This window comes from Glycine soja, chromosome 14 (assembly GCF_004193775.1).
Source record: "Glycine soja cultivar W05 chromosome 14, ASM419377v2, whole genome shotgun sequence".
NCBI classification, from domain to species: domain Eukaryota; kingdom Viridiplantae; phylum Streptophyta; class Magnoliopsida; order Fabales; family Fabaceae; genus Glycine; species Glycine soja.
Window position 1 is genome coordinate 10,673,088 of NC_041015.1, and position 23,712 is coordinate 10,696,799.

The following is a 23,712-nucleotide window of genomic DNA, read 5'->3' on the forward strand; positions in this document are numbered from 1 at the left end:
CGCCTAGCCCTCTTCCATTCCCACCTAGAGCAATTCCAAACAAAAAAATGGAAGAAGCAGAAAAGGAGATCTTGGAGACCTTCAAGAAAGTAGAGGTGAACATACCTCTGCTAGATGTCATCAAGCAGATTCCAAGATATGCCAAGTTTCTAAAGGAGCTGTGCACCAACAAAAGGAAGCTTAAAGGCAATGAAAGGATTAGCATGGGCATAAATGTGTCAGCATTGATAGGTAAATATGTTCCTTACATTCCTGAGAAATGTAAGGACCCAGGTACTTTTTGTATACCTTGCATTATTGTGAACAGTAAATTTGAGAATGCCATGCTAGATCTAGGAGCATCAGTTAGTGTCATGCCTCTGTCCATGAAATTTGGTGATATTGTTGTTCATTTTAACATTCTTGATGCCATGAAACATCCATCTGAGGATCATTCTGTTTTTCGTGCTGAGATACTTGATCAGATTGTTGATGATTATATGTTTGATTTTGATTCTCTTCATGGTAGGAAACATCCATTTTTATATGATTTGCATACTTGTTATTCCTCATGCAATGAATCTGAATCTGAGTTTGAATTTGATCTTGTATCTGATTTTTATGCTGATAGTAAATTTGAGTCTGGTTCTGATTTTCTGGGTGTTGTACCTCTTGATGTTGATTTTTTATAGTCAGAATGTATTAACCATGTTGCAGGAAGTACATATACTTTTGACTTGCTTTATGAGTTACAGGCTGAGGAACATTCTTCTTCTCCTACCCTGGTTCCTCCCACTGTTCAGCCACCACCCACACCAAAGTTGAAGCCCTTACCAGCAAACCTCAAGTATGCTTACTTGGAGGACAAGGAAAAATCTTCAGTGATCATCTCTGCCTTTCTTGCTGCTGAGCAAGAGAAGAAGTTGTTGCTAGTGCTCAAGAAGCACAAGAAGGCCATTGGATTGACTTTAGCAGACATTCCTATAGAAGCAAAGCTTCATGGTGAATCAAGAATGATTCAAAGATGTTTTCATGATAACAATGATGATAACAAAAAATGATGACAAAGGTGATGACAAAAAGCTCAAAGGTCAATCAAAGAATGAGTTCAAAATGTTCAAGATGGAATCAAGAAAAATTCAAGACTCAAGAGGAAAAGTTGAAGAACACTTCAAGATTCAAGAGGAAAGTTGAATTCAAGAATCAAGATTCAAGGATCAAGCTTCAAGAATCAAGATCAAGATTCAAGATTCAAGAATCAAGAGAAGACTTAATCAAAATAAGTATGAAAAGGATTTTTCAAAAATTGAGTAGCACATGGATTTTTCTCAAAACATGTTTACCAAAGAGTTTTTACTCTCTGGTAATCGATTACCAGATTATTGTAATCGATTACCAGTAGCAAAATGGATTTGAAAAAGTTTTCAAACTGAATTTACAACGTTCCAATTAATTTCCAAAAGCTGTAATCGATTACAATGTTTTGGTAATCGATTGCCTTTGAACGTTGAAATTCAAATTCAAATGTGAAGAGTCACATCCTTTCACATAAAAGCCTTATGTAATCGATTACACTGATTTGGTAATCGATTACCAGTGATTGTTTCTGAATAAATAAAAAGATGTAACTCTTCAAAAGGTTTTTGACTTTTTCAAATTGGTTTTAGGTTTTTCTAAAAGTTATAACTCTTCTAAATGGTCCTCTTGGCTAGACATGAAGAGTCTATAAAAGCAAGGCTTTGATTTGCTTTTCAATACACTTATTCAATCAATCTTTTACAAGCCCTGAATCTCTTTGAACTTCTTCTTTTTCTTTGTACCAAAAGCTTTATGAATTTTTTTGGTTTTCCAAACCTTGAAAACTTGTGCTATTCATCTTTTCATTCCCTTCTCCCTTTGCCAAAAAGAATTCGCCAAGGACTAACCGCCTGAATTCTTTTTGTGTCTCTCTTCTCCCTTTTCCAAAAGAACAAAGGACTAACCACCTGAATTCTTTTGTGTCTCCCTTCTCCCTTGTCAAAGAATTCAAAATGACACAGTATGAGAATTCTTTTGATTCTTTCCATTCCCTAATACAAAAGTGTTCAAATGACTAACCGCCTGAGAATTCTTTTGTATCCCCATTCACAAAGTATCAAAGGTTTAACAGCCTGAGATCTTTGTCTTAACACATTGGAGGGTACATCCTTTGTGGTACAAGTAGAGGGTACATCTACTTGGGTTTGACTGAGAACAAGAGAGGGTACATCTCTTGTGGATTAGTTCTAGTGGAGGGTACATCCACTAGGGTTTCAAAGAGAACAAGGGAGGGTACATTCCTTGTGGATCTTTTCTTGTAAAAGGATTTTTACAAGGTTGAAAGAAATCTCAAGGACCGCAGGTCGCTTGGGGACTAGATGTAGGCACGGGTTGTTGCCGAACCAGTATAAAAACTCTTGTGTGTTTGTTTCCTTCTTCCCTACTCTTTTACTTTCCGTTGTGCATTTAATTTCCGCTTTTACTTTCTGTTAAGTTTCTCTTCTACTCCTCATTCTCTTAACAATTTAGTAAAAGCCTTAGAAGAGTAATTTTTTAATTAGTAAAGGTTTAGGAATAATTAATTCAACCCCCCCTTCTTAATTATTCTGAGGCCACTCGATCCAACAATTCCTAGTATTAGCCCATCTACTTGCATGCATAGGATACTTTTAGAGGATGGAGCTAAGCCAGTGAGGCAGCCACAGTGGCGACTCAACCTCATCATTCTGGATGTGATGAAAAAGGAGGTCACCAAGCTCTTACAAGCTGGAATCATCTACCCCATTTCTGACAGCCAGTGGGTGAGTCCATTCCAAGTGTTTCCTAAGAAGACATGCCTCACAGTGATTAAGAATGAAAGGGATGAGCTTATCCCCACAAGAGTGCAGAACAGCTGGCGAGTCTGCATTGATTATAGGAGGTTGAACCAGGTAACCAGAAAAGATAATTTTCCCCTGCCATTCATTGATCAAATGCTTGAGCGCTTGGCAGGTAAGTCTCATTACTATTTTCTTGATGGTTTTTCTGGTTATTTATAAATTCATATTGCTCCTGAGGATCAAGAAAAGACCACATTTACCTCTCCTTTTGGCACTTTTGCCTATAGGAGGATGCCTTTTGGCCTATGCAACGCCCCTGACACCTTCCAACGGTGTATGCTTAGCATTTTCAGTGACTTTTTAGAGAGTTGCATAGAGGTGTTTATGGATGATTTTACTATTTATGGATCCTCTTTTGATACATGTTTAGATATTTTGTATAGAGTTCTTAGTAGAAGCATTGAAACTAACCTTGTGCTGAATTTTGGAAAATGTCACTTCATGCTAGAACAAGGTATAGTTAAAGGGCATATCATTTCCAGTAGGGACATAGAGGTAGACCTTACAAAAATAGATGTTATTTCACAATTTCCTTACCCCTCTTTCGTGCGAGAGGTTCATTCTTTTCTTGGTCATGCAGGGTTTTATGGGCGCTTTATCAAGGATTTTAGCAAAGTAGCCCTTCCACTATCCAATCTACTGCAAAAGGAGGTGGAGTTTGATTTTGATGACCGATGCAAAGAGGCTTTTGATTGCCTCAAGCGTGCGGTGACTACCACCCCTATCATTCAGGCACCTGATTAGACAGCCCCATTTGAGCTAATGTGCGATGCATCCAATTACGCATTGGGGGTTGTCCTTGCTGAAAAGATTGATAAGCTACCTCAGGTGATCTACTACGCTTCCAGAACTTTGGATGCTGCTCAAGCAAATTACATTACCCCAGAGAAGGAGCTATTAGCGATAGTTTTTGCTATTGAGAAATTTTGTTCATATTTACTTGGTACCCGTGTTATTGTTTATACTGACCATGGAGCTCTGAAGTACCTGTTGAAAAAGGCTGAATCAAAGCCTAGATTGATCAGGTGGATGCTTTGGCTCCAAGAGTTTGATTTGGAGATCCGTGATCGGAGTGGTGCACAGAACCTCGTGGCTGACCATCTGAGTAGGATTGAGCGTGTGTCTGAGGACTCACCCATTCGGGATGATTTTCCAGATGACCATTTGTACATTCTGTATAGTATTTCTGATTCCTTCCCCACTCCCTGGTTTGCTAATATTGTGAATTATTTGGTTACTTCTGTTTTTCCTCCCTTAGCATCTAAAGCTCAAAATGATAAAATTAAGAGCGATGCTAAGCATTATATTTGGGATGACCCCTATTTGTGGAAGTTGTGCAGTGACCAGGTTATTAGGAGATGCATTCCAGACCATGAGATTGACTCAGTCTTGGAATTCTGTCATTCTTCCGCACTAGGTGGCCATCTTAGCATATAGAGGACAGCTCGTAAGGTGCTTGACTGCGGATTCTATTGGCCCACCATCTTCAAGGATGCGTGGAGAATCTGTAGCACTTGTGAGCCTTGTTAGAGAGTAGGCGGCTCACTTTCATGGAGACAGCAAATGCCTCAACAACCCATGTTATTTTGTGAGGTGTTTGATGTCTGGGGTATAGATTTTATAGGGTCTTTCCCTGTCTCTTTTGGTTTTGTTTATATTCTCCTTGTTGTTGACTATGTTTCAAAATGGGTGGAAACCAAACCCACCAGAACTAACGATGCTAAGGTTGTTGTGGATTTTGTTAGATCTAATCTGTTTTGCAGGTTTGGAGTCCCTAGAGCCATCGTTAGTGATCAAGACACCCATTTTTGTAACAGATCCATGTATGCCTTACGCAAAAAGTATGGGGTCGTGCACAGAATTTCCACACTTTACCACCCCCAAACTAATGGGCAGGCTGAGATTTCAAACAGGGAGATAAAAAGGATCTTAGAGAAGATTGTGTAGCTGAACAGAAAGGATTGGAGCACCAGGCTGGATGATGCTCTTTGGGCGCATAGGACTGCCTACAAAGCATCCATAGGAATGTCTCCTTATTGGGTTGTCTTTGGCAAGGCATGCCATCTTCCTGTAGAGATAGAGCACAAAGCCTACTGGGCTGTAAAGACCTGCAACTTCTCTATTGATCAGGCTGGAGAGGAAAGAAAGTTGCAACTAAGTGAGCTAGATGAGATCTGTTTAGAAGCCTATGAGAATTCCAAATTCTACAAGGAGAAGACCAAGAAGTTCCATGACAGCTTGATAGCTAAGAAGGACTTCGTGGTTGGACAGAAAATTTTATTGTATAACTCTAGGCTCAGACTCATGAGTGGTAAGTTGAGGTCAAAATGGATTGGTCCTTTTGTGGTGGCTAATGTTTTTCCTTATGGTACAGTTGAGATCAAAAGTGAATCCACAGATAAGAGCTTCAAGGTCAATGGACACTGGCTGAAACCATTCCTCACAAATCCCTCCTTAGTGGATGCAGTGGTGGAGGAGACCTCCTTACTTCACCCTACTTCTCTTCCGCCATGACTTAGGGAGTTTTTTTTTCTGTCTCCTTCTTTACTTTTATTGCACTTGTCCAATTTTATTGATTGTTTTGATTGATCTTGATCTTGTGATTGTGCTACATTGAGGACAATGTGTTGTTTAAGTGTGGGGGGGGGGGGAGATTGTTCTTTAATTTTGTTGATTTTGTTGGGTATTCTAGATTAATTTTGTTGGGTTTTCTAGTTTAATTTTTTTAGGTTTTCTAGGTTAATTTTGTTATTTTGGTTTTATGTTTTATGTACAACATTGCATGTTTCTCTTTGAATTATAGGTTATGTACATGTAATGGGTAATTGTTTTTGAAATAGGAGTTTCCTGGCATTTTGTGAATTGAAATCCTTGTTTTTCTCTGCATGTCAAGTTAGTTTTGAAAGTTTGAATTGGAAGTGATAGATTTATCCTTGGTGAGAATTTGAGCCATCATCATCTATTTTATTCGGTGTGTTTTGCCCCATTGATTGCTTGCACAATAGCCTTGGCTTGACTCTTGTTGATACTTCTTGCTTCACATGCATGTTGGGAGATGATTTAGGCATTTTGTTCTTATAAGCCTCTAGCCAAATGAGCCTACCTTGAATTAATTCCTTTGATAGCCCCTTTGAGCATATGTCCCCCTTTCTTTGTTTTGAAGCTCATTACAAGCCTTAAGTGAAAAGCCATGATCTCACCCTACCCTTAAGTAATTTTGGAGCTTTGGAATTGTTTTGGGAATAAGTGTGGGGGGAGGGGGTATGTTTCATTGGATGATATGTTTTTGTTAGCCATGCTTGATGATGTATTCTAGCCATGCTTGATGTATATACATATATTGCCTAATTGTTGCTTTATTTTCAAATGCTTTCAAATGCTACTGTTCACGTTCAAAAAAAAAATGAAGTTGAATAAATGAGGTCTTGGTTTGAAGACCTGGATTGGTTTGAGGACTTAGTTGATTTTGTTTTGGGTTACTTTTTATGCTTAATTTTTAATTTTGGTTTTGGGGTTTACTACTTTTACTTAGTTTCCACTTATTCCCCATTGCTCCTATATTCCTTTGGGTTTTAGCTACTTATCCCATACTTTCCTCTACCTTGTCCTTGGCCTCATTACAACCTTAAAAGACCTTTTGATCCTCATGTGCATGTGTTTGGTGAGTTTAGTTGTCGATTTTAGAGTTTTGCCAAGTCTATGTGGTGTTTGTTTTTCATGGGTGCTCTGAGAGTAAACAGTAGCCTAGACACTTGAGAGATAGAGTGCATATCTTATGAGGCTTTATCACTTTTCATTCTTGAGCTGATTGACTATCTTGCCATGTTTGAGATGCTTGGATGATTTTCATGACTGTCTTGATTCTTTAACTCTCTACATGTTGGATGTTGCCCATTCCTTTCATTCCTTGAGATTCATTAAGAAATATGTAATTATTTTTCTGTTTGTTTGTTTCTCTTTAATGTCTCTAGATTTGTTCCTTGCTTTGCTTTTTGATTTTGCCCAGGAGTGCAAAAGGCTAAGTGTGGGGGGATTTGATGTGTCATTATTTTCTCCTATTTCTTAACCCTTTTTGTCACCATTTTAATTACTGATTAGCCTTAATTGTCAAATTAATTATGCAGTTTTATCAATTGGGCCTACTTGACTAATTGTGTTTTTAATTTAATTTCAGGAGAATTATAAGCAATTGGGCTTGAATCAGGAATTGGGCTTGGACTTGAAGAAATCAGACAATTTTATTTTATCAAATCTTATCTTATCCAGATCTTATTTCATCTAGATTTTATTTCGTACAGATTTTATTTCATCCAATCTTATCTTATCTTGTCCAGATTTTATTTTATTTCATTTATGGGCTTGGACTTAAAATAGATTTGTAAGCTTTGGAGCTGAGGACCTATATAACAACACCAGGGTTTTAGTTTAGGGAGTTTTTCGGAGAGAGGAGAATAATTCTAGGATTTTAGAATTCCAGTTTTTACTATTCATGTTCACTGTTTACGTAGAATAAAATTTGTTTTCTGCAATTTCGTTTTTGCTTCAATCTACAATTTCGTTTCTACTGATTAATGGAAGGCTAAGTCTCTAGCGTTGTTTTCTCTTGAGGATCAAGCACAGCTCTCTTTGAATATTACTATTGAATTCTGATCAGTTTTTCCTCTTCACCAACTACTCTGTATTTGTTGCTATTAATCCATGCATGCTTAGTGCTTGATTAATTGTCTCTACGCTTAATTTACGTTCATGCTTAATGATCAGTTTCGTTCATGATTAATTGGTGTATGTGTTGCTTAATCACATAATGACAGCCTTATGTTAATTTTCGCTTAGTAATTTAATTTAGGGTTGGATTAAGTGGTTGAACTGATTAAGGATAAATTCTCCTAACCTAGGATAAGAGACTTTCTTGTGAATCAAGGGGAAACAACATGTTTTAATTCTGTTATTTTCTAATTCAAATTTGCTTGCTGTTTAATTTACAAAAACAAACAACCCCCCCCCCCAATTCGTTACTGTTTTATTACTATCTATTATGAACGTTTGGTTGACCATTGCTCGTTGGGAGACGACCTAGGATCACTTCCTAGATACTACATTTTTAATGTTTATTTGATTCGGGTACGGCCTCGATCATATGGTTATGTACTGTGATTTGGGCGGCTTTTGTGCTATTGCATGCCTCAAGACTGCATAGTTCTGGATGGTGTTAGCACATTTCTCTTATCTGATTTTAGTTAATTGTTGAGTGTTGACATAATATAAACTGGAAAATGGAGGATTCATTGTGATCCAAGTAAGAAATAATGTTAGGGTTATAATTGTTGTGAAGACTAATATGATTTATTTCTTCCTTTATTTTTAGAGAGTGGTTACTGGTTAGGTAGGCATCTAGTGTGTATATATGTATGAGTGTATATGTATAATTATTTTGTCCATATTCAAGGTAAATGTTCAAGCCCTATTGTGGAGCTTTTATCCTGTGCATCTTGGTGTCTTCTGTTAAGCAGGGTATGTGATGACATCAAGATTTTTAGGATGATATTTATTTAGATGAAGCTAGTTTTTAATTTCTATTCTTTTCTTATTAAACGTAGGTAAACACTTTCATCCATGCAGGTTGGAGACTATTTTATGTTTGACTCTATTCTTTTTGTTTGACTCTATTTTAGTTCATCATGTTAGGACAAACAAACTCTTTACATAAAATATATAATTTCAAAAAAGGTAGGAATTTATTTTTTTTCTCATAAGGAAGGAAGTGGACCCCTTTAATTATTCTATTTAGATTTTCTAATCAAGAGGTGCAAAAGCAAAATAGTTTTTTTTTTAATTCCGAAAGCAATATCATTATTTGAAAGGCTTTATCTTATTTAAGCAGAAAATTTTAAAACCACGGTAGTTAAAAGAAACAAAAAAAAAGTGTTAAACATTGTCATTTGATTCTATTAGGATACATATAGTTAGTGTCTAAATGAGACTAAATGACAGTGTTAAACACTGTCATTTTACCTAAGCATCAGTTATTCTATGAGGCATAATAGGACTGGAAAATGGCTTATTTGTGCACCGGTTATTTTATTCACATAACCTAAGCAGCAACAGGAGTAAATGATAATACTCATTATTAATTCTCAGGTTGACCTCTGGGTGGTATTCATGGTACTTTGAAGCTTCTATCAATTAGATAAGATAAGACCCTTAGTAGGGTTGGTGTAACTGAAATGTGTAATGGCTTTTTGTGATGCTCTTTAATAATTTATATGCTAATGATAGCAGGTATCCACTATGGCTTTATAAATTAATTGGATTTTTTTGTCACTTTTATAGTTTGATATATGGTCAAATTACATTTGTTGAAAACAATTCTCTTTGCTGTCAATTCTACTGTTGAATGTTCAAGAATATGAAATCTTAATATGGTTTGACTGCTATTATTATTTTTCCCTGTGATGTTTCTTTGCACTAAATGTTATTGCCCAGATCTCATTGTTAGAGGAATGCGGGTTTCTTGAGAGAGCTCTGGAGGAGTTGCACAAAAAAGAATCTAAAATTGTAAGTATGTTTTAGTTTTATTAACCTAGGGAATTTGATAAATGTAACTAATACATGATATATAACTTGATTCCGAATATGCCTTCCTAGGTTGATAAACTTGTATACAAAGAACAAGAGGTTTCACTTTTAGTAAAGCTTGGTCACCTAGAAGGCGAAGCTTTGTACCAGGCATTACGTTCCATGAATCCTGATAATTATAGGTGATCTCTGTTGCCACTTATATTTTAGGTTTAAGTATCTCGATTGCTTAGTCCTTTTCAGGTGTTTTTTTTTCTTTGATGTTGTTATTGTTTTTTTTTTTTTGCACCTTTCTTGGTTCTCAATAAAATTGTTCTATTCATAAAAGTTCCATTTTAATTATTCATTGTGTTTCAAGATGATATATATTTTTGTTTATCTTGTCATAACCTTTTATATTTATTGTTTTTTGTTCATATCTGTTGTGAATACTTCATTTAAAAATTATATTTCTTCTCTTACTATAGTAAGTTATTTGGATGCCAATTTGTCTTTTGGGTTATAAAAGTTAATGGTATATTTTCATAAAAAAAAATTACGGGATAGTTTTTGTTGATGTTTAAAAAATCGAACCTATCATTAAACCTGTGAAGGTACGGTGCAAAGTTAGATTAGGATAAGAAGTGCATGTCTTGTCCTAATTTTTAGAGAAATTGTTATATTTTTTTTATTAGCCACCAGTGTAAATGGACGAGGGGATGATTTTGGTTCAGGTGTAGAATTGCTTTATTTTATTTTTTAAATTTGGCTCTATTTGGTTTGATACGGTTTCTACACTGTATTTTTGTGTATATGATATTAGCTTATTTTGTCTACTGTACTTGTAGAAACTGAATTTAAGTTCATGATTCGTGTTACATTTCAGATATTATGAAGGTCTCCAAAAGTGTGTTGGATTATATTTAGAAGATGGTCAGTACTCTCCTGATCAAATAGATCGGTTAAGTTCATTGTACAAAACACTTGTACAACAATATAAGTGGTCTTCTGCTCTTAAGGTAATGCTATGTATTGTTATTTTTTTGGTAGTTATTTATAACTGTTATTTAATATCTTGCCTTCATGTATCACAATTATCATCTAACTAATATTTTTGGTATGTTATCTATGTAAAGATAATATATATCTGTGTCTTTGTATCACTTGTGAGTTGTGACTTTTTCAGTACCTTCTTTCTCTGGTAATGGGTTTTTCCATTTCAATATTGCTTTGTTGCTATCCATTTTATTAGGAGGCAGGAATTTCATTGTTTATTGCTTTATAATAAATATTGAGAAAACTTGGATTGAATATCTATCAGCATAATAAGTGTGACCAGTGTTTAATGTTTTCTCACTTCTATTAGCATAATATTGAGAAAACTGGTGTTGTTTCTAGGGAGTTCCATCTCTGTTCTCTGATCTATCATCTTTGTACAATCATACTGGGAAGGTCAGTTTTGCCAGATATATTTCTATTATTGAGAGTATGAGATTTCTTATGATCAATTTTTTTTGTCATTATTGTATATTATGAATTTATGATGCTGGACATTATTGATTGTGTGGGTTTTTATTGTTTCTTTTTCTTAAACTTGTCTAGACAGACATTTTGGAACAACTTCTTCTTGAGTTAGAGCGTTCAATTAGGATGTCTGACCAACATCCTAGAAGGTAAATTATTTGTTACTTCATTCATGCTTTACGACATTTTTAATAACCGTCTTAGAAAGTCATGTCTGATAACACTTTTTAAGATAATTATTTCTTAATAACCGTCTTAAAAATATTATACTTTCCACGACGGTTATTATAAGAACCGTCATAAAAAAAAGTTCCATTTTTAACATCATTAGTTACAATGACGGCTGACAACCGTTTTTAAAAACCCTTTTTTAGTAGTGAGGGTGGGGTACCTGCAAAAGGCATTTCAACGCTCAAGTAAGATCTCGATCGAGAGCAATAAATGGGGGCATTAAATGAGAATCCACAATAACCTTACCTCAATATTGATATAGTTATTTATACATATCGTCGTGGGTCTTGGACCTATGGGCCCTTTCTCATAATTACCTTTTTAGGTAATGCTTCTCTAATTATTATTAGGGAGTTAAATTTTCCTTTACTGATTGTTATTAGGATAAATTAGATAGTTTTACCTTTAGATAAGCATTCAATGCCTAGGTAAGGGTATTCGACTTGGCCGAGTACTCGAATATTGCTATGAAAGTTGCTTTTACATAATAGTATTGAAAGTATTCAATATTCGGCATTGTCAAATACTCAAGTATTGATTCATAGATGTTTAAGGGAATCTTATGTAATCAAAGTGTAGAGAGTGCTCAGGTATTCGGCACATGCCGAATACTTGAACAACAATTCAAAGGAATGAATGAAACTTGTGCGACTTGGGATAAGGAGTTCCCAGGTATTTGGTTTGTCCAAATACCTGATTTGGGGAAGTACTCAGGTATTCAACATGTCCAAATAACTGGGTATTGCCATGGACTAATATCCATCCTCGGACAACGGGACAATAATAGTGCTTGGGTATTTGGCCTGGCTGAATACCTAGGCACTAGTATGAATAGAAATCTACCTTTGGAGGTTCAATGCAAATGCCATTTTAGTGACCCTTAGTTGTTCAATGCAATCTATTTCAGATCCCTACATAAATGATTGACGTAACTATGTCTTTCCAATTCCCAATTTCGAGCAAGTTCCTTAACAAAGTTCTTATCATGATACCAAGCAATTACTCCCAAAAGCATAGTAACAACACTAATAACAATAAGTATTGCTTGCTCTTTTTCTTCTTCCTCCTCCTTTTCATCTCTTATACGTTTTCTTGAAGCAATTGAAGCCATTACACTTTTAACTACTAAGTTTTGTATGAGGGAAAGAGAAAAAGAAAAGGAGAATATGAAGTCATATTTTCTTAAAGAAAAAGAAGATTTCAACATCAGATAAAGATACAACACACGTGAATGAACAATCAACAAACTCATCAATCAAAAAGTTAAAGTTAAGTGGGAGAAAGTTGGTTGTGATGCTGAACTCAACAAACTCTAGTGGATGATGTCTCCTCTCACCTCTTCTGTTTTATCTTCCGCTGCAACTCCATGGCTGAAAATCACCATTGAAGAACCTTAGTGAAGTTCAAAGATTCAGCCTCCATAGAAGCTTCTCAAGCAAGCTTCCATCAAGGTGAAGGTTTTCTTGCAGATGTATCTACTTTCTTAAATTTGTAGAACTAGTGTCATTCCATTTAATTGTCTTAGCTTACCGTTAGCTGGAACAAATATAAGGTAGATATGTACATGTAGAAACAAGTCATCATAAATCATTTAAGAAAAGGTTAGCAGCTTGGAAAGGTAAATAAGTGTGTATATAATTAAACTATGTTAATTATCTATAAGAATAAGAAGAAATTCGAGCAAGTAGCAGTAAAAAACATAGGCATGGAAATATAAAAGGACTGTAAATATATTACAAGTGTCTAAATCATGTACTAAACTACCCAAAGTTTGGAGTGCAATGAAATTGTTTAGTCTTCTATGAACAAAGTCAAACTTGCAAATAAATAGTCTAGAAAAGAGAAAAATTATGGTAACATCCAGAAAGAAGCCTGAATGAGTTCCTACACTTCACTCCCCTAAACTATTATGCTTGGTTTTTTGCTTGCTTAGTCACACTTTTAATTTCTCTTCTTATGGTTTGACAAAATATGCAATGATCAAATATTGCATATAATGTTGTATATAATGTTGTAGCGGAACAAATACTGCATATAATGTTGCAAGCTTCCATCAAGTTACAGAAACGTGTATCAAATATTGCATAATGTTGTAAATGGGTTGTGCAGACCCATCAATGATCAATCTGCCCCAGTTTACATAACCATTGGAGATGGAGGAAATTTAGAAGGACTAGCTATTGCGTACGTATATTAGCTTGCCATAAACTTATCTATATAACTTCAAAATAAAAACACCCTTGAACAACACAAGCTCAACCAAGTATAGCAAAATTAAGCATCCAAGTTCCAAGATATGATATAAAATTAAATAAAATTTTAAGTGTACATTATTGTCATAAAACAAGCAACAATTATACATTGCAAAATCATTGTACTAGATAAAACTATGAAATTAAAGACACGAAAAAAGAAAAGCACAAGACAGTGAGACAAGACAATGTAAGTTATCACAGGGTCAATGCCTCTTGGCATTCAATGTAATTCTCCATTTCTATCCCCATGTTTGCAACACAATAATTACTTCAAAAATGCATAAATGAGGATTCATCTATAAGACAATGAGTAATACCATGAAATTTAAAAAATTACCAATAAATTAATTCTCTACACCTGTTCCAGCAGAACACGAACCAGAATAACTTGAAGTTGCACAATTAATTAAGAAAAACAAGTGAGGGATATAATCCGCGATAACCTATGAGTGAGGAAAAGGAGAAAAAGAACCAAAGAAAGAGAAAGGAACATCAAGAATTAAACCTAAATCAAAACCTAGGAAGAACCCTAATCAAACCTTAAGAAAAAGAAATGAACGAGAGAGAAAGAGAGTTCGAGTGAGAGAGACAAACAAGAGAGCAAGCGAATGAGAGCGATGCATCAACTAGAGCGAGCGAACGAGAACAAATGAGTGTGGCAAGAGCGAGAACAAACAAGCACGGAAAAAGCGAGGAACGAACGAGAGCGACGAGAGTGTCGAGAATGAATGAGAGCATCCAAGAAAGAAAGAGGTCACTTGCATTCAAGTGACAAATAATTTGACAATTCTTTATTTTTGGATGGAATTCATAATTCCAAGTTTTCAGTTTATTAAAATTTCCTTTCTAAAATTTTCATCATTACTTAAAATTCCCAATCCAAACACAAGAAGAAGGATGTTTTTCTTTTCATGTTGATAAAAAATACAAATTCAATTACTAAGCCAAGATCTTTTAAGATTTAGTTACTTATATTGTCCTTATAGTTACAAAAGCTTTACATTTTAATCTCTACCCTTGAAAACATTTCATTTTAGTCCTACACATCATTTTTAGTCCCTACATATATTATTTTTAATCTTTTTAGGTCCTACAATGAGGACCAAAAGGGAATAAAGAATAATGTGTATGGATTAAAATGAGATGTTCTTAAGTAAAGACTAAAAGGTAAAAATTTTGTAACTATAGAACCAAATGAGTGATTAAGCCATTTTTTAAACTGTGTCCTTAAGTACATAATGTTCTTCATCATCAACAAAAGCCTCATTCTCCACTTTTTCAACTATATTTTGCGTGTTGTCATTTGAAGGGGATTTAGGGTTATGTCATTTGTTTTGCCTCAAATTTGACTTCATCTAAGGGGTTACCAAGTAGAAAAGTTTAATAGATTGGCACCACAATTAATCAACATCCAGTGTATAATGTATAATCAAGCAAATTATATTTTCCTTAGGTAACAAGAGAAAAGAAGATCCTCATTCCACCATTCTTTCATCTATGCAAAACACAAACAAACAACCCTTCATTTACTGAGTGTTGCAAGCAAGGGAAAGCAAACCTTGTACTGTTCTACAATGACTAATTTCTGGGTAAAGCCCCCACCAAAATTGGTCAAAATATTTTTGCAAGTGGAAAAGCATCATGAACATGACATGGCAACTATAGCCAAACAAAGTAATGGTTCCAATTCCACAAGGAAAAAACTCAAATGGTTGATTCCATAGCTAAAAAATATGACCAAACGATGTCAAATTTAGAGATTTATTATATCATAAGCATCAAATCAGACAAAATTGGAATTCAACCAAGATTATTTTTTGTCATAAGCTTCTATAAGTTTTTCATAAGATTAAAAGGAGTGAATGAAACTTATGCGACTTAGGATATGGAGTTCTCGGGTATCCGATTTGTCTGAATACTTGATTTGGGGAAGTACTTAGGTATTCAACCTGTTCAAATACCTAGCTATAGTCATGAAAAAATATCCAACCTTGGACGACAGAGCAACAATAATGCTTAAGTATTTGGCCTGGCCGAATACATGGGCACTAGTAAGAACAGAAATCTACCTTTGGAGGGCAAGGTAACAATAGTACTCGGGTATTTGACATGTTCGAATACCTGAGTACCTTTGGAGGGTATGCTTTAGTGTCCTAAAGGTTTTACCAAGGATATTTTCGGGTATTCGGCCTCGTTGGATACCCATATGGTATACAATATAAATTTCTAAATTTAACATATTGTTCTCAAACTAAAGGCATGATTAATAAAAAACATAAGTTTAATTACACTTTTTTTCCACCATGATATTAGTGTGGAATATCCATCATCTTTGTTGGTGACTAATCTTCATTGAAAACCTAACTACCTTTAGTGGAGTCTTTCCTCTCAAACACATTTTTTTTTATCCACAAGGTTTAAACCTAATACCTTGGTTAAGGGGACCGAACCTAGTTTCACTCTAACTAATGACATGTTGATAGTTTAATTACACTTTTATCCACAAGGTCCTCCATCTACGGCCTTGACAAAGAAGATATGAAATCTAGTATGTCTGGAGTGAGAGTGTGGAGAGGATGATGAAGGCTTTTGGGGAGGAAGACATGGGAACTCAGGCGGGGCAGATCCGGTGATGGAGGAAACATTAGAAGTAATTTCAAATAAGTTGAGTAAAGTACACGATATATGGGCAGAGATAGGAAGTACGGATGTTGAGAAGGGTGAAAAAGTAGTCATCAAAATGGAAAATATTGAGAAAGATGTTCAAAAAGGCCGAAAGCAGATTGAAAAGGAAGAAGAAAGCAGGGAAGAGGTGTAGGGCATGAGGATATCAAGGAACAAAAATGGTGCGTGGACGACAAAGGGGGAGAAGACAAATCTTGATAAGGAAGGAAATTGAGGTGTTAGGAGAAAGCAAATAGAAGAGGAAAAGATAGGCACAAGAAAGAAAGATAAAGATATGACGACAAAGGAGAATGTTAGAGTAGGGATGGTTTATTTGGTTGAAAAGGAGGGAACACAGTATAAAAGTAATAGGAAAGAAAGTGGGCCAACAAAAAAAGAGGAGGTTTCGATTAGGCCCAATAAAATACAAAGGTAGCAAAAGGAAGGGGTGTGTGGTCTCAATACAGTAGAAGGGCTCAATATTGAAATGCAAGAAATGGAATTCAAAAAAGAAAAAGAAAAACATGTGTAGAGGCCAGAAAAGCAGAAATGGGTCAAAACAACCCAAAACCAAAATATCACTACTAGAAGATAAACAAAGGAGGTGCAAAGGAGAAGGACCAAAATCAGGGGCAACAAACTAAATAAGGAGTTATGATGAGCTACAAAGATGAAGGGGGAAATCAAACAGGATCTTTAAATAAAGGAGCAACACATATGGAGAATATTAAGGGAAAGCCATGCAGAGGGGAACCAAGTGAAACTAAAAAGTCAACTAGTCAGGTCAACAAAAAAGGATTAAACAAAACAGAGCACATGGATTAAGAAACATAGAGGAATCTAAAGTTACTATTGATTCATCTAGCAATAACATGAATTGTCAGAAGATTAGGTAGCGCAAGAATGAAAAAGCAGCAGCAAGCAAACTATGGAAATTAGGGACTCAAATGGGGCTTAGCAATGGATGCGAGAAGGAAGTAATTGAGAAGAAAATGGAGGAGAAGGAGAAAAAGGACAAGAAGAGTAGGTATAGTAGGGAGGAAAATAGGGGTTTGAAGAAGGTTGATTAATGAAAGTGTTGAGCTTCAATTCAATATAAGAGGTTTAGGGGTAGAAATAAAAAAGAAGGAATTAAAAAAGATTATTGCGGAAGAAGGGATAGACATGGTCTACATGCAAAAAACTAAAATGGAAAGTGTCTGATAAGCTTTTGTTTGTCTTTGTGGGGAACAAATGAATCAATATGGCTGGAGTATGTTGCCATAAATTCATCAGGAAGAGTGTTGTGCATGTGGAAGAAAGAATGTTTTGAGGTAGTTGAATCCTTTATTGGCCAGGGATATGTGGGGCTTAAGGGGGCGTGGAAAGAAAGTCAAACACCTTGTCTTATGTTTAACAATTATGCTCCTTGTGCATTGGCTGAAAAAATAAGTTTTTGGAGCGAGATGCTACAGTTAAAAAATTAGATTGGGGAAGGAGTTTGATGTTTGTGGGGGATTTTAATATGGTAAGAAAAGTGGAAGAAAGAAGATGAGCATCAAATAAAGAGATGGGAGAAGTGGAAATAAATGAATTCAACTTTTTTATTCAAGAAATGAAAATTGAAGATATTCCAATGGTGGGAAGAAGATTCACATGGTACAAATCTAATAGTCATTGTAAGAGTAGGTTGGATAGATGTTTAGTATCCAAAAGTTGGTTGGAGGCTTGGTCGGGTAGCACATCGTTTGTTCTAAAAGAAACATATTGGATCATTGCCCGATTGTCTTGAAGAGTGAGATTATGGATTGGGGACCTAAACCCTTTAGGGTACTCAATTGTTAGATTAATAAAGGAAGTCTGAAACCTTTGGTGGAAGAGCCCTGGAGGAATGCACAAGTTAGAAGGAGGGCAACTTGTATGTTAAAGGAGAAGTTAAAGATTTTAAAGGGAAATTTGAAGTGTTGGAACCAAAGTTGCTTTGGAATCTCAAGGAGAAAATAAAAGATGTAGTGGCAAAGATCAATGAGGTAGATATTCAAGATAAGGAAGGAAATGCGAGTGATGAAAGATTGATAGGAAGGAAGGAGTTGATTAGTGAATTTTGGAAGGTGGCAACAAATTATGAATCCTTGATGCAACAAAAGGCTAGGAGTAAATGGTTAAAAGATGGAAATGGCAATCCAAAATTTTTCCACGCCATGGTTAATAGGAGAAGAAGAAAAAACATGTTAAGGGGATTATTGGTGGATGGTAGGTGGGAAAATAATCCATGGTTAAACAAGAAGTGAAAGAGTTTTTCCAAAAAAGATTAGTAGAAGGGGAGCAATCTAGGCTAACTCTTGAAGGGGTCCATTTTAGCACCAGGAGAGAAAGACAATACTATGCTTATAGCACCTTTTTAAGTTCAAGAAATCAAGCAAGTGGTGTGGGATTGTGAAGGGGAAAAATGCATGGGACCGGATTGATACAACTTTACTTTTATTAAAAAAAATTGGTATGTGGTTCATGAAGATTTTAGAAGGATGTTGCAAGAATTTCATTTGAATGGAGTGTTTCTTAGAGGGGGGAAATGCATCGTTTATATCTCTCATTCCAAAGAGAGACAATCCTTAAGAATTGGGAGATTATAGACCAATATCGCTTGTAGGTTGTATGTACAAGGTGGTGGAAAAGGTGTTATCAAAAAGATTTAAAAGGGTGTTGGGAAAAATTATCGATGAGAGGCAAAGTGCATTTGTAGGGGGGAGATTCTTACTTGATGGAGTCATGGTGGCAAATGAAGTAATGGATGAGGTGAAGAAGGACAAGAAGCAACAATGTCTTATTTTTAAAGTAGATTTTGAGAAGGCATACGACTCGATGAGATGGAAATTCCTCTACTATATGTTGAGTAAATTGGGTTTTTGTGACTTGTGGATAAAATGGATAAAAGGATGTTTAGAGTCAGCCTCGTTATCAGTCCTTGTGATTGGAAGCCCATCGGAAAAAATTGTTAAGCAAAAGGGATTGCACCAAGGAGATTCGCTGGCACCTTTTTTATACCTTTGTGTGGCAAAAGGTTTGACAGGGTTGACGAGGGAAGCGATATCCAAAGATTTGTTCCAAGGAATCAAGGTTGGCAAAAAGCAAGCAAATGTAAATTTACTTCAATTTGAGGATGATACTTTATTCTTTCCCAAACCTTGTCTAGAAAATGTCTTGACTTTAAAAAGTAAGCTTAGATGTTTTGAACTTGTATGTGGGTTAAGGATTAACTTTTTCAAAAGCAAGTTGGCTGGAGTGGGAGAGAGTGTGGAGACTATTGAGACATATGCATCCCTCTTAAATTGCAATGTGATGTCTATACTGCCTTTGTGTATTTGGGAATCTCAATTGGAGCTAACCCATCCAAACCTTCTACTTGGGAACCAATTATACAAAAATTGACAAAAAATCTTAATGAGGGGAAGCATAAACATTTGTCTTTTGAAAGGAGGATTGTTTTAATTAATTCCGTTCTTTTGGCTTTACCACTTTTCTTTGTTTCCTTTTTTAAAATGACCTTGTCGGTGATTAAGAGTGTAGTGAAGATTCAAAGAGAGTTCTTATGGTGGAGGAATGGGGATAGAGGGAAAATTGCATGGGTAGGGTGAGAAAGGGTATGTTCACCAAAGGAGGAAGGAGGGTTGAGAATTAAAAATATTCAACATTTTAACGAGGCATTGTTGGCCAAGTGGAAATGGAGATTATTTTCAAATGAAGAGTCATTAGGGGGAAAGGTGATTGTGTTCAAATATGGGGAAAGTTTTAAGGGAGGAAGAGAAGAAATCAATAAGGTAGGATCAAGATGGTGGAGGGATATAGAAAAAGTGTGGTAAGTGGGATCAAGGGGGTGGTTTGAGCGAAATATTGGGTGGAGAATAGGAAATGGTCACAAGTGGATCTGTGGCACCAAAATCTTGTGGGAAATGAGTCCTTTGCTTCTAAATATCCAAGAATATTCACGGTCTCAGAACAGAAAATTTGTAATAGGAGACATGGGGTATTGGTCTCAAGGGTCATGGACTTGGAACTTCAAGTGGCGAAGACAATGGTTGGAATGGGAGAAACCATAAGTGACTAGCTTTATGTACGATGTTAGTTTACTGCAGATGCATCAAGCCGAGAATGATGCATGGATTTGGAAATCTGACAGCTCTGGAATTTTCTCTGTTCGAAATGCTTATGCGGTTCTGGCTCATCAGAATTTTGATGCAGAGGAGGGAAATTTTTTCAAGTACATCTGGAAAGTTTCAGTGCCATCCAATGTAACTGCTTTTGTATGGAAATTGTCACTGGACAGGGTGCAGACAAGGGTTAATCTGAAAAGAGGAATGTGGCATTAACAAATGATAATGCTTTATGTGTGTTCTGTGAGCAGGAAGAAGAATCATTACAACACTTGCTTTATAATTGCAATATCTCAATAGCAGTTTGGAGTAAGTGCTATCAATGGGTGGGAGTCCAAATGGCTTATCATGAAGATCCTCAAAAAAATTTCATGCAACACTTTCTACAAGGTGAGAATGACAAACTAAACTTGTGCAGGAAAGTGTCTTGGTTTGCAACAGTGTGGAGTATTTGGCTACTCAGAAATGCAATTATTTTTAACAATGAATCTGTAGATGTGGAGAAAATTTCTGAGATGGTCAAGTTAAGATCCTGAAGGTGGCTATCAACAAAGGTGAAAAGCTTCTCGTCATCATGGCTTGGGTGGATGCATAATCCAATTATGTGCTTGCAGGGAAATATATTGTGAAGGGATATCGAGGGGAGGAGGTGGTGCAAATAGCCAAAGTCATGCTATGACTCTTAAGGAAAATGGATTTCGATGGTGGCATGCACGGAATTTTGATAACGGCAAAGAACCGGGATGTGCTGGAATTCTCTTTTCATTGTTTGCTTTTTCGTTGGGATGATATTAACTTTGTATTTTTACTATTGGTTGGTTACTGGATGGACTTACGTACGCTTGGTTATAGCTTATTTTTTCCTTTCTTTTGGGATAAAATAGGAGATAACCAATTGGTCCTCTTACTGTATTTCTGCCTTGGTACTTCTGGTACCGATATATAAATATATAATTCAGTTGATTAGAAAAGATATATAAATAAGCGGTATAAATCTTTATATTTATTTTTTATTTTTACGAATAAAAAAAAACTGTGTTGATTGTTTTAGTTTCAAAATTCACTGGCTCACGTTTAGTCCTCAATTTCTCAATTGTTCAAATTAAATCTCGTATCCCAAAATTTAATAATTAACATAAATATAACAGAGTGTGATATCATTAATTTATATAGATTCACAAAGGAAAAATATATTAGATATTTAAAATAAAATAGAAAGGAAAAAAAACTTTTTTTACATTTTATATATTTTGTTTTTATCTTTATTTAAATATTTTACACATATTTATAAATGCAAGCAAGCACCCTTATACTAGTTTGGTCTAGTCATTTCCGTCTTGTACTATTTCATAAAAGGAAATATAATTTTTCTTTTTCACTTTAATTTTCTATATACATTCCAACTATTTGTCTCTTCGGCCCCTCTAAAAGAAGCAAGCAAACTAATACAATCCCTGTTCGGTGCAGCGAGTATATACGTGATTGAACTTATTTTAAGAAAATAATCTCTTTTTATAATCTTTCTGGTAATTAAAAAAAAGGAGAGATTATTTTTTAAAATTGATAACATGTTCCTAATAATGTTTGTGTTTAATTCACCATTGGGCCTCTAGAATTTTTCCTGAAATGGCAGTGGCAAGTGCTGTTGTGAAATTGGTATCCCTTGTCAAAGAAGTAGCCATTTGTTGAACCAAAAATTGCTGGATAGATGACTTTTGGGCACTTTCAAGTTCAACCAAACCTGACTTGACCAAATCAAACGTTACGGTGGGGCAAGCAGCACTTCGAATTGTGGGTGTAGGTGAGGAAACAGGACTTGACCCTTTTGGAGGGGCTTCTCTTTGGTTTGAGACAAGTGATATTTCAGCTCTTTGATGACCATGGTTATGCTCTCCTTCATACGTTGTAACAAGTATTGTAGGGTCCTCTAAACTCCTTTGCACCTAAAAATGATCATTTGGTAATGAGATGCATTAGAAAATTTTTAAAAGATGAACTTGTTTTGGGAAGATTGAATTCAAATGGGCGCCAATTAATTAAAATCCTCCATAAAATAAGCTTTAGTTTCTTCATTTTTTTAATCAAAATTATCGTGTTTTGTTTCGAACTCGAAAACAATTTTATTTGAAATACAATCAAAATCAAATTATTTTTAAAGTATAGAAATCAAAATCAACTTTAATCGAAAAGTGGAATGAAAAACATATTTTATCTCTGTAATCTTTATTGATGGTGCTAAATCAAATTATGAAAATTTACCTTCTTTTTCACGGGGCAACTTGGGGCAGAGGAGCACCTGAAGTAAGCCCTAGGAGAAGGGTTATCCCTAGTGACCTTCTGACCATATTTCCTCCATTGATATCCGTCCATCACATACTTTAATTATACCAAAAAAAAAAACAAATTCAGGATTCCCAGTTAGTACTTGGAGTTAATTAAGCTTCCCAATATAGACACAACTATAATAGAAGTTACTAGGAAACAACAACATATTTTAGGAACTTACTAAGCTATTATTTGATGCTTCAGTCTTGACAAGAACTTTGGAAACCTTAGGGGAGGAGTTGAAGTCCTTGTACTTTCTGAATGAATCCTCGGTGATGGAGCTGCATTCAGCATTATTAACACCAATAAATTTGTTGGTACACCATTGATCACTCTCGGCTTTTCTCTTGCGTGATTCAATTGGGTCTAATTGCTCAAAATTCGTGTTGATCAATTGGCTCAGTTGCTTTTGCAGAGCCTTGTAGTTCTCACACAAGTGGGTCAACATCCCGGTCAACCTCTTGTTCTCACAACTTAGACGACGCAACTCTTCCACCAAAACTCCATCCTGGCCACGAAATTTCCGGTGTTAGAAAGAAATAGAATTTTTTGTTTTTTTATCCGTAAAAATAAAAAATATATTTATATATAAATATTAGAAAGTAGGCAATAACTCATACACCCACTTAATCAACTAACTGAAGTAGATAGAAATAAAAGACTATATATTGTACATTATATATGTTATTTATGTGTGTATTATATACGAACCATGTGCATAGAAGAAGGATCAACGTTAAGATTGAGTGAAGTATCCACGTATTCCATATTTGAAGATTCTTGTAAGAGAAAATGAAATGTTTTTGGGGGCTGAAGTGGGGGATGAGATATATAATAGTGAGGGGAGGGAAGGGAGACTGAAAAATTTTGGTGAGGGAAGGAAGGTTGCAGGAAATGAGTGAAAAAGCAACCTTCTCAACCCACGTCATCTTGTTATCGTCATTGGTTGTGTGTATCCAGACTTTAATGCTTTTGAGGCATACATGCGTGTTGGAAATAAACAAATCTTTTAGTTTGTTTATTTATTATTATTATTAATAAACTTCTTTTTTTTTTAATCACTCCGTAATTAGGATTCAAATCCAACCTCTGATTAAACTCAAACAATCACACTTGATTTGCGTGCTTAGTGATTTTATTAACAATCTTTTG

The 23,712-nt window shown here is 35.4% G+C and overlaps 1 protein-coding gene across 1 annotated transcript; it reads right to left on the minus strand.

Annotated features, from left to right (window-relative positions):
• Positions 1–21,580: 21,580 nt before the first annotated feature.
• Positions 21,581–23,402, minus strand: LOC114384227 (probable WRKY transcription factor 40). The gene is made up of 4 exons (XM_028343885.1): positions 23,272–23,402; positions 22,742–23,068; positions 22,495–22,611; positions 21,581–22,178 (listed from the first exon to the last, which is right to left on the minus strand). Exons 1-4 carry the CDS (start codon positions 23,326–23,328, stop codon positions 21,831–21,833), a joined length of 849 nt encoding a protein of 282 aa, XP_028199686.1. The 5' UTR covers positions 23,329–23,402; the 3' UTR covers positions 21,581–21,830.
• Positions 23,403–23,712: the final 310 nt, after the last annotated feature.

Excerpts from the sequence above, each read along its gene's own strand:
- LOC114384227 (XM_028343885.1), bottom strand. The coding sequence starts at position 23,328 with ATGGAATACGTGGATACTTCACTCAATCTTAACGTTGATCCTTCTTCT. Across the intron at positions 22,612-22,741 it reads AAGCATCAAATAATAGCTTA|TATGTGATGGACGGATATCA; the intron begins GTAAGTTCCTAA and ends GTATAATTAAAG. Across the intron at positions 22,179-22,494 it reads GTTGCCCCGTGAAAAAGAAG|GTGCAAAGGAGTTTAGAGGA; the intron begins GTAAATTTTCAT and ends GATCATTTTTAG.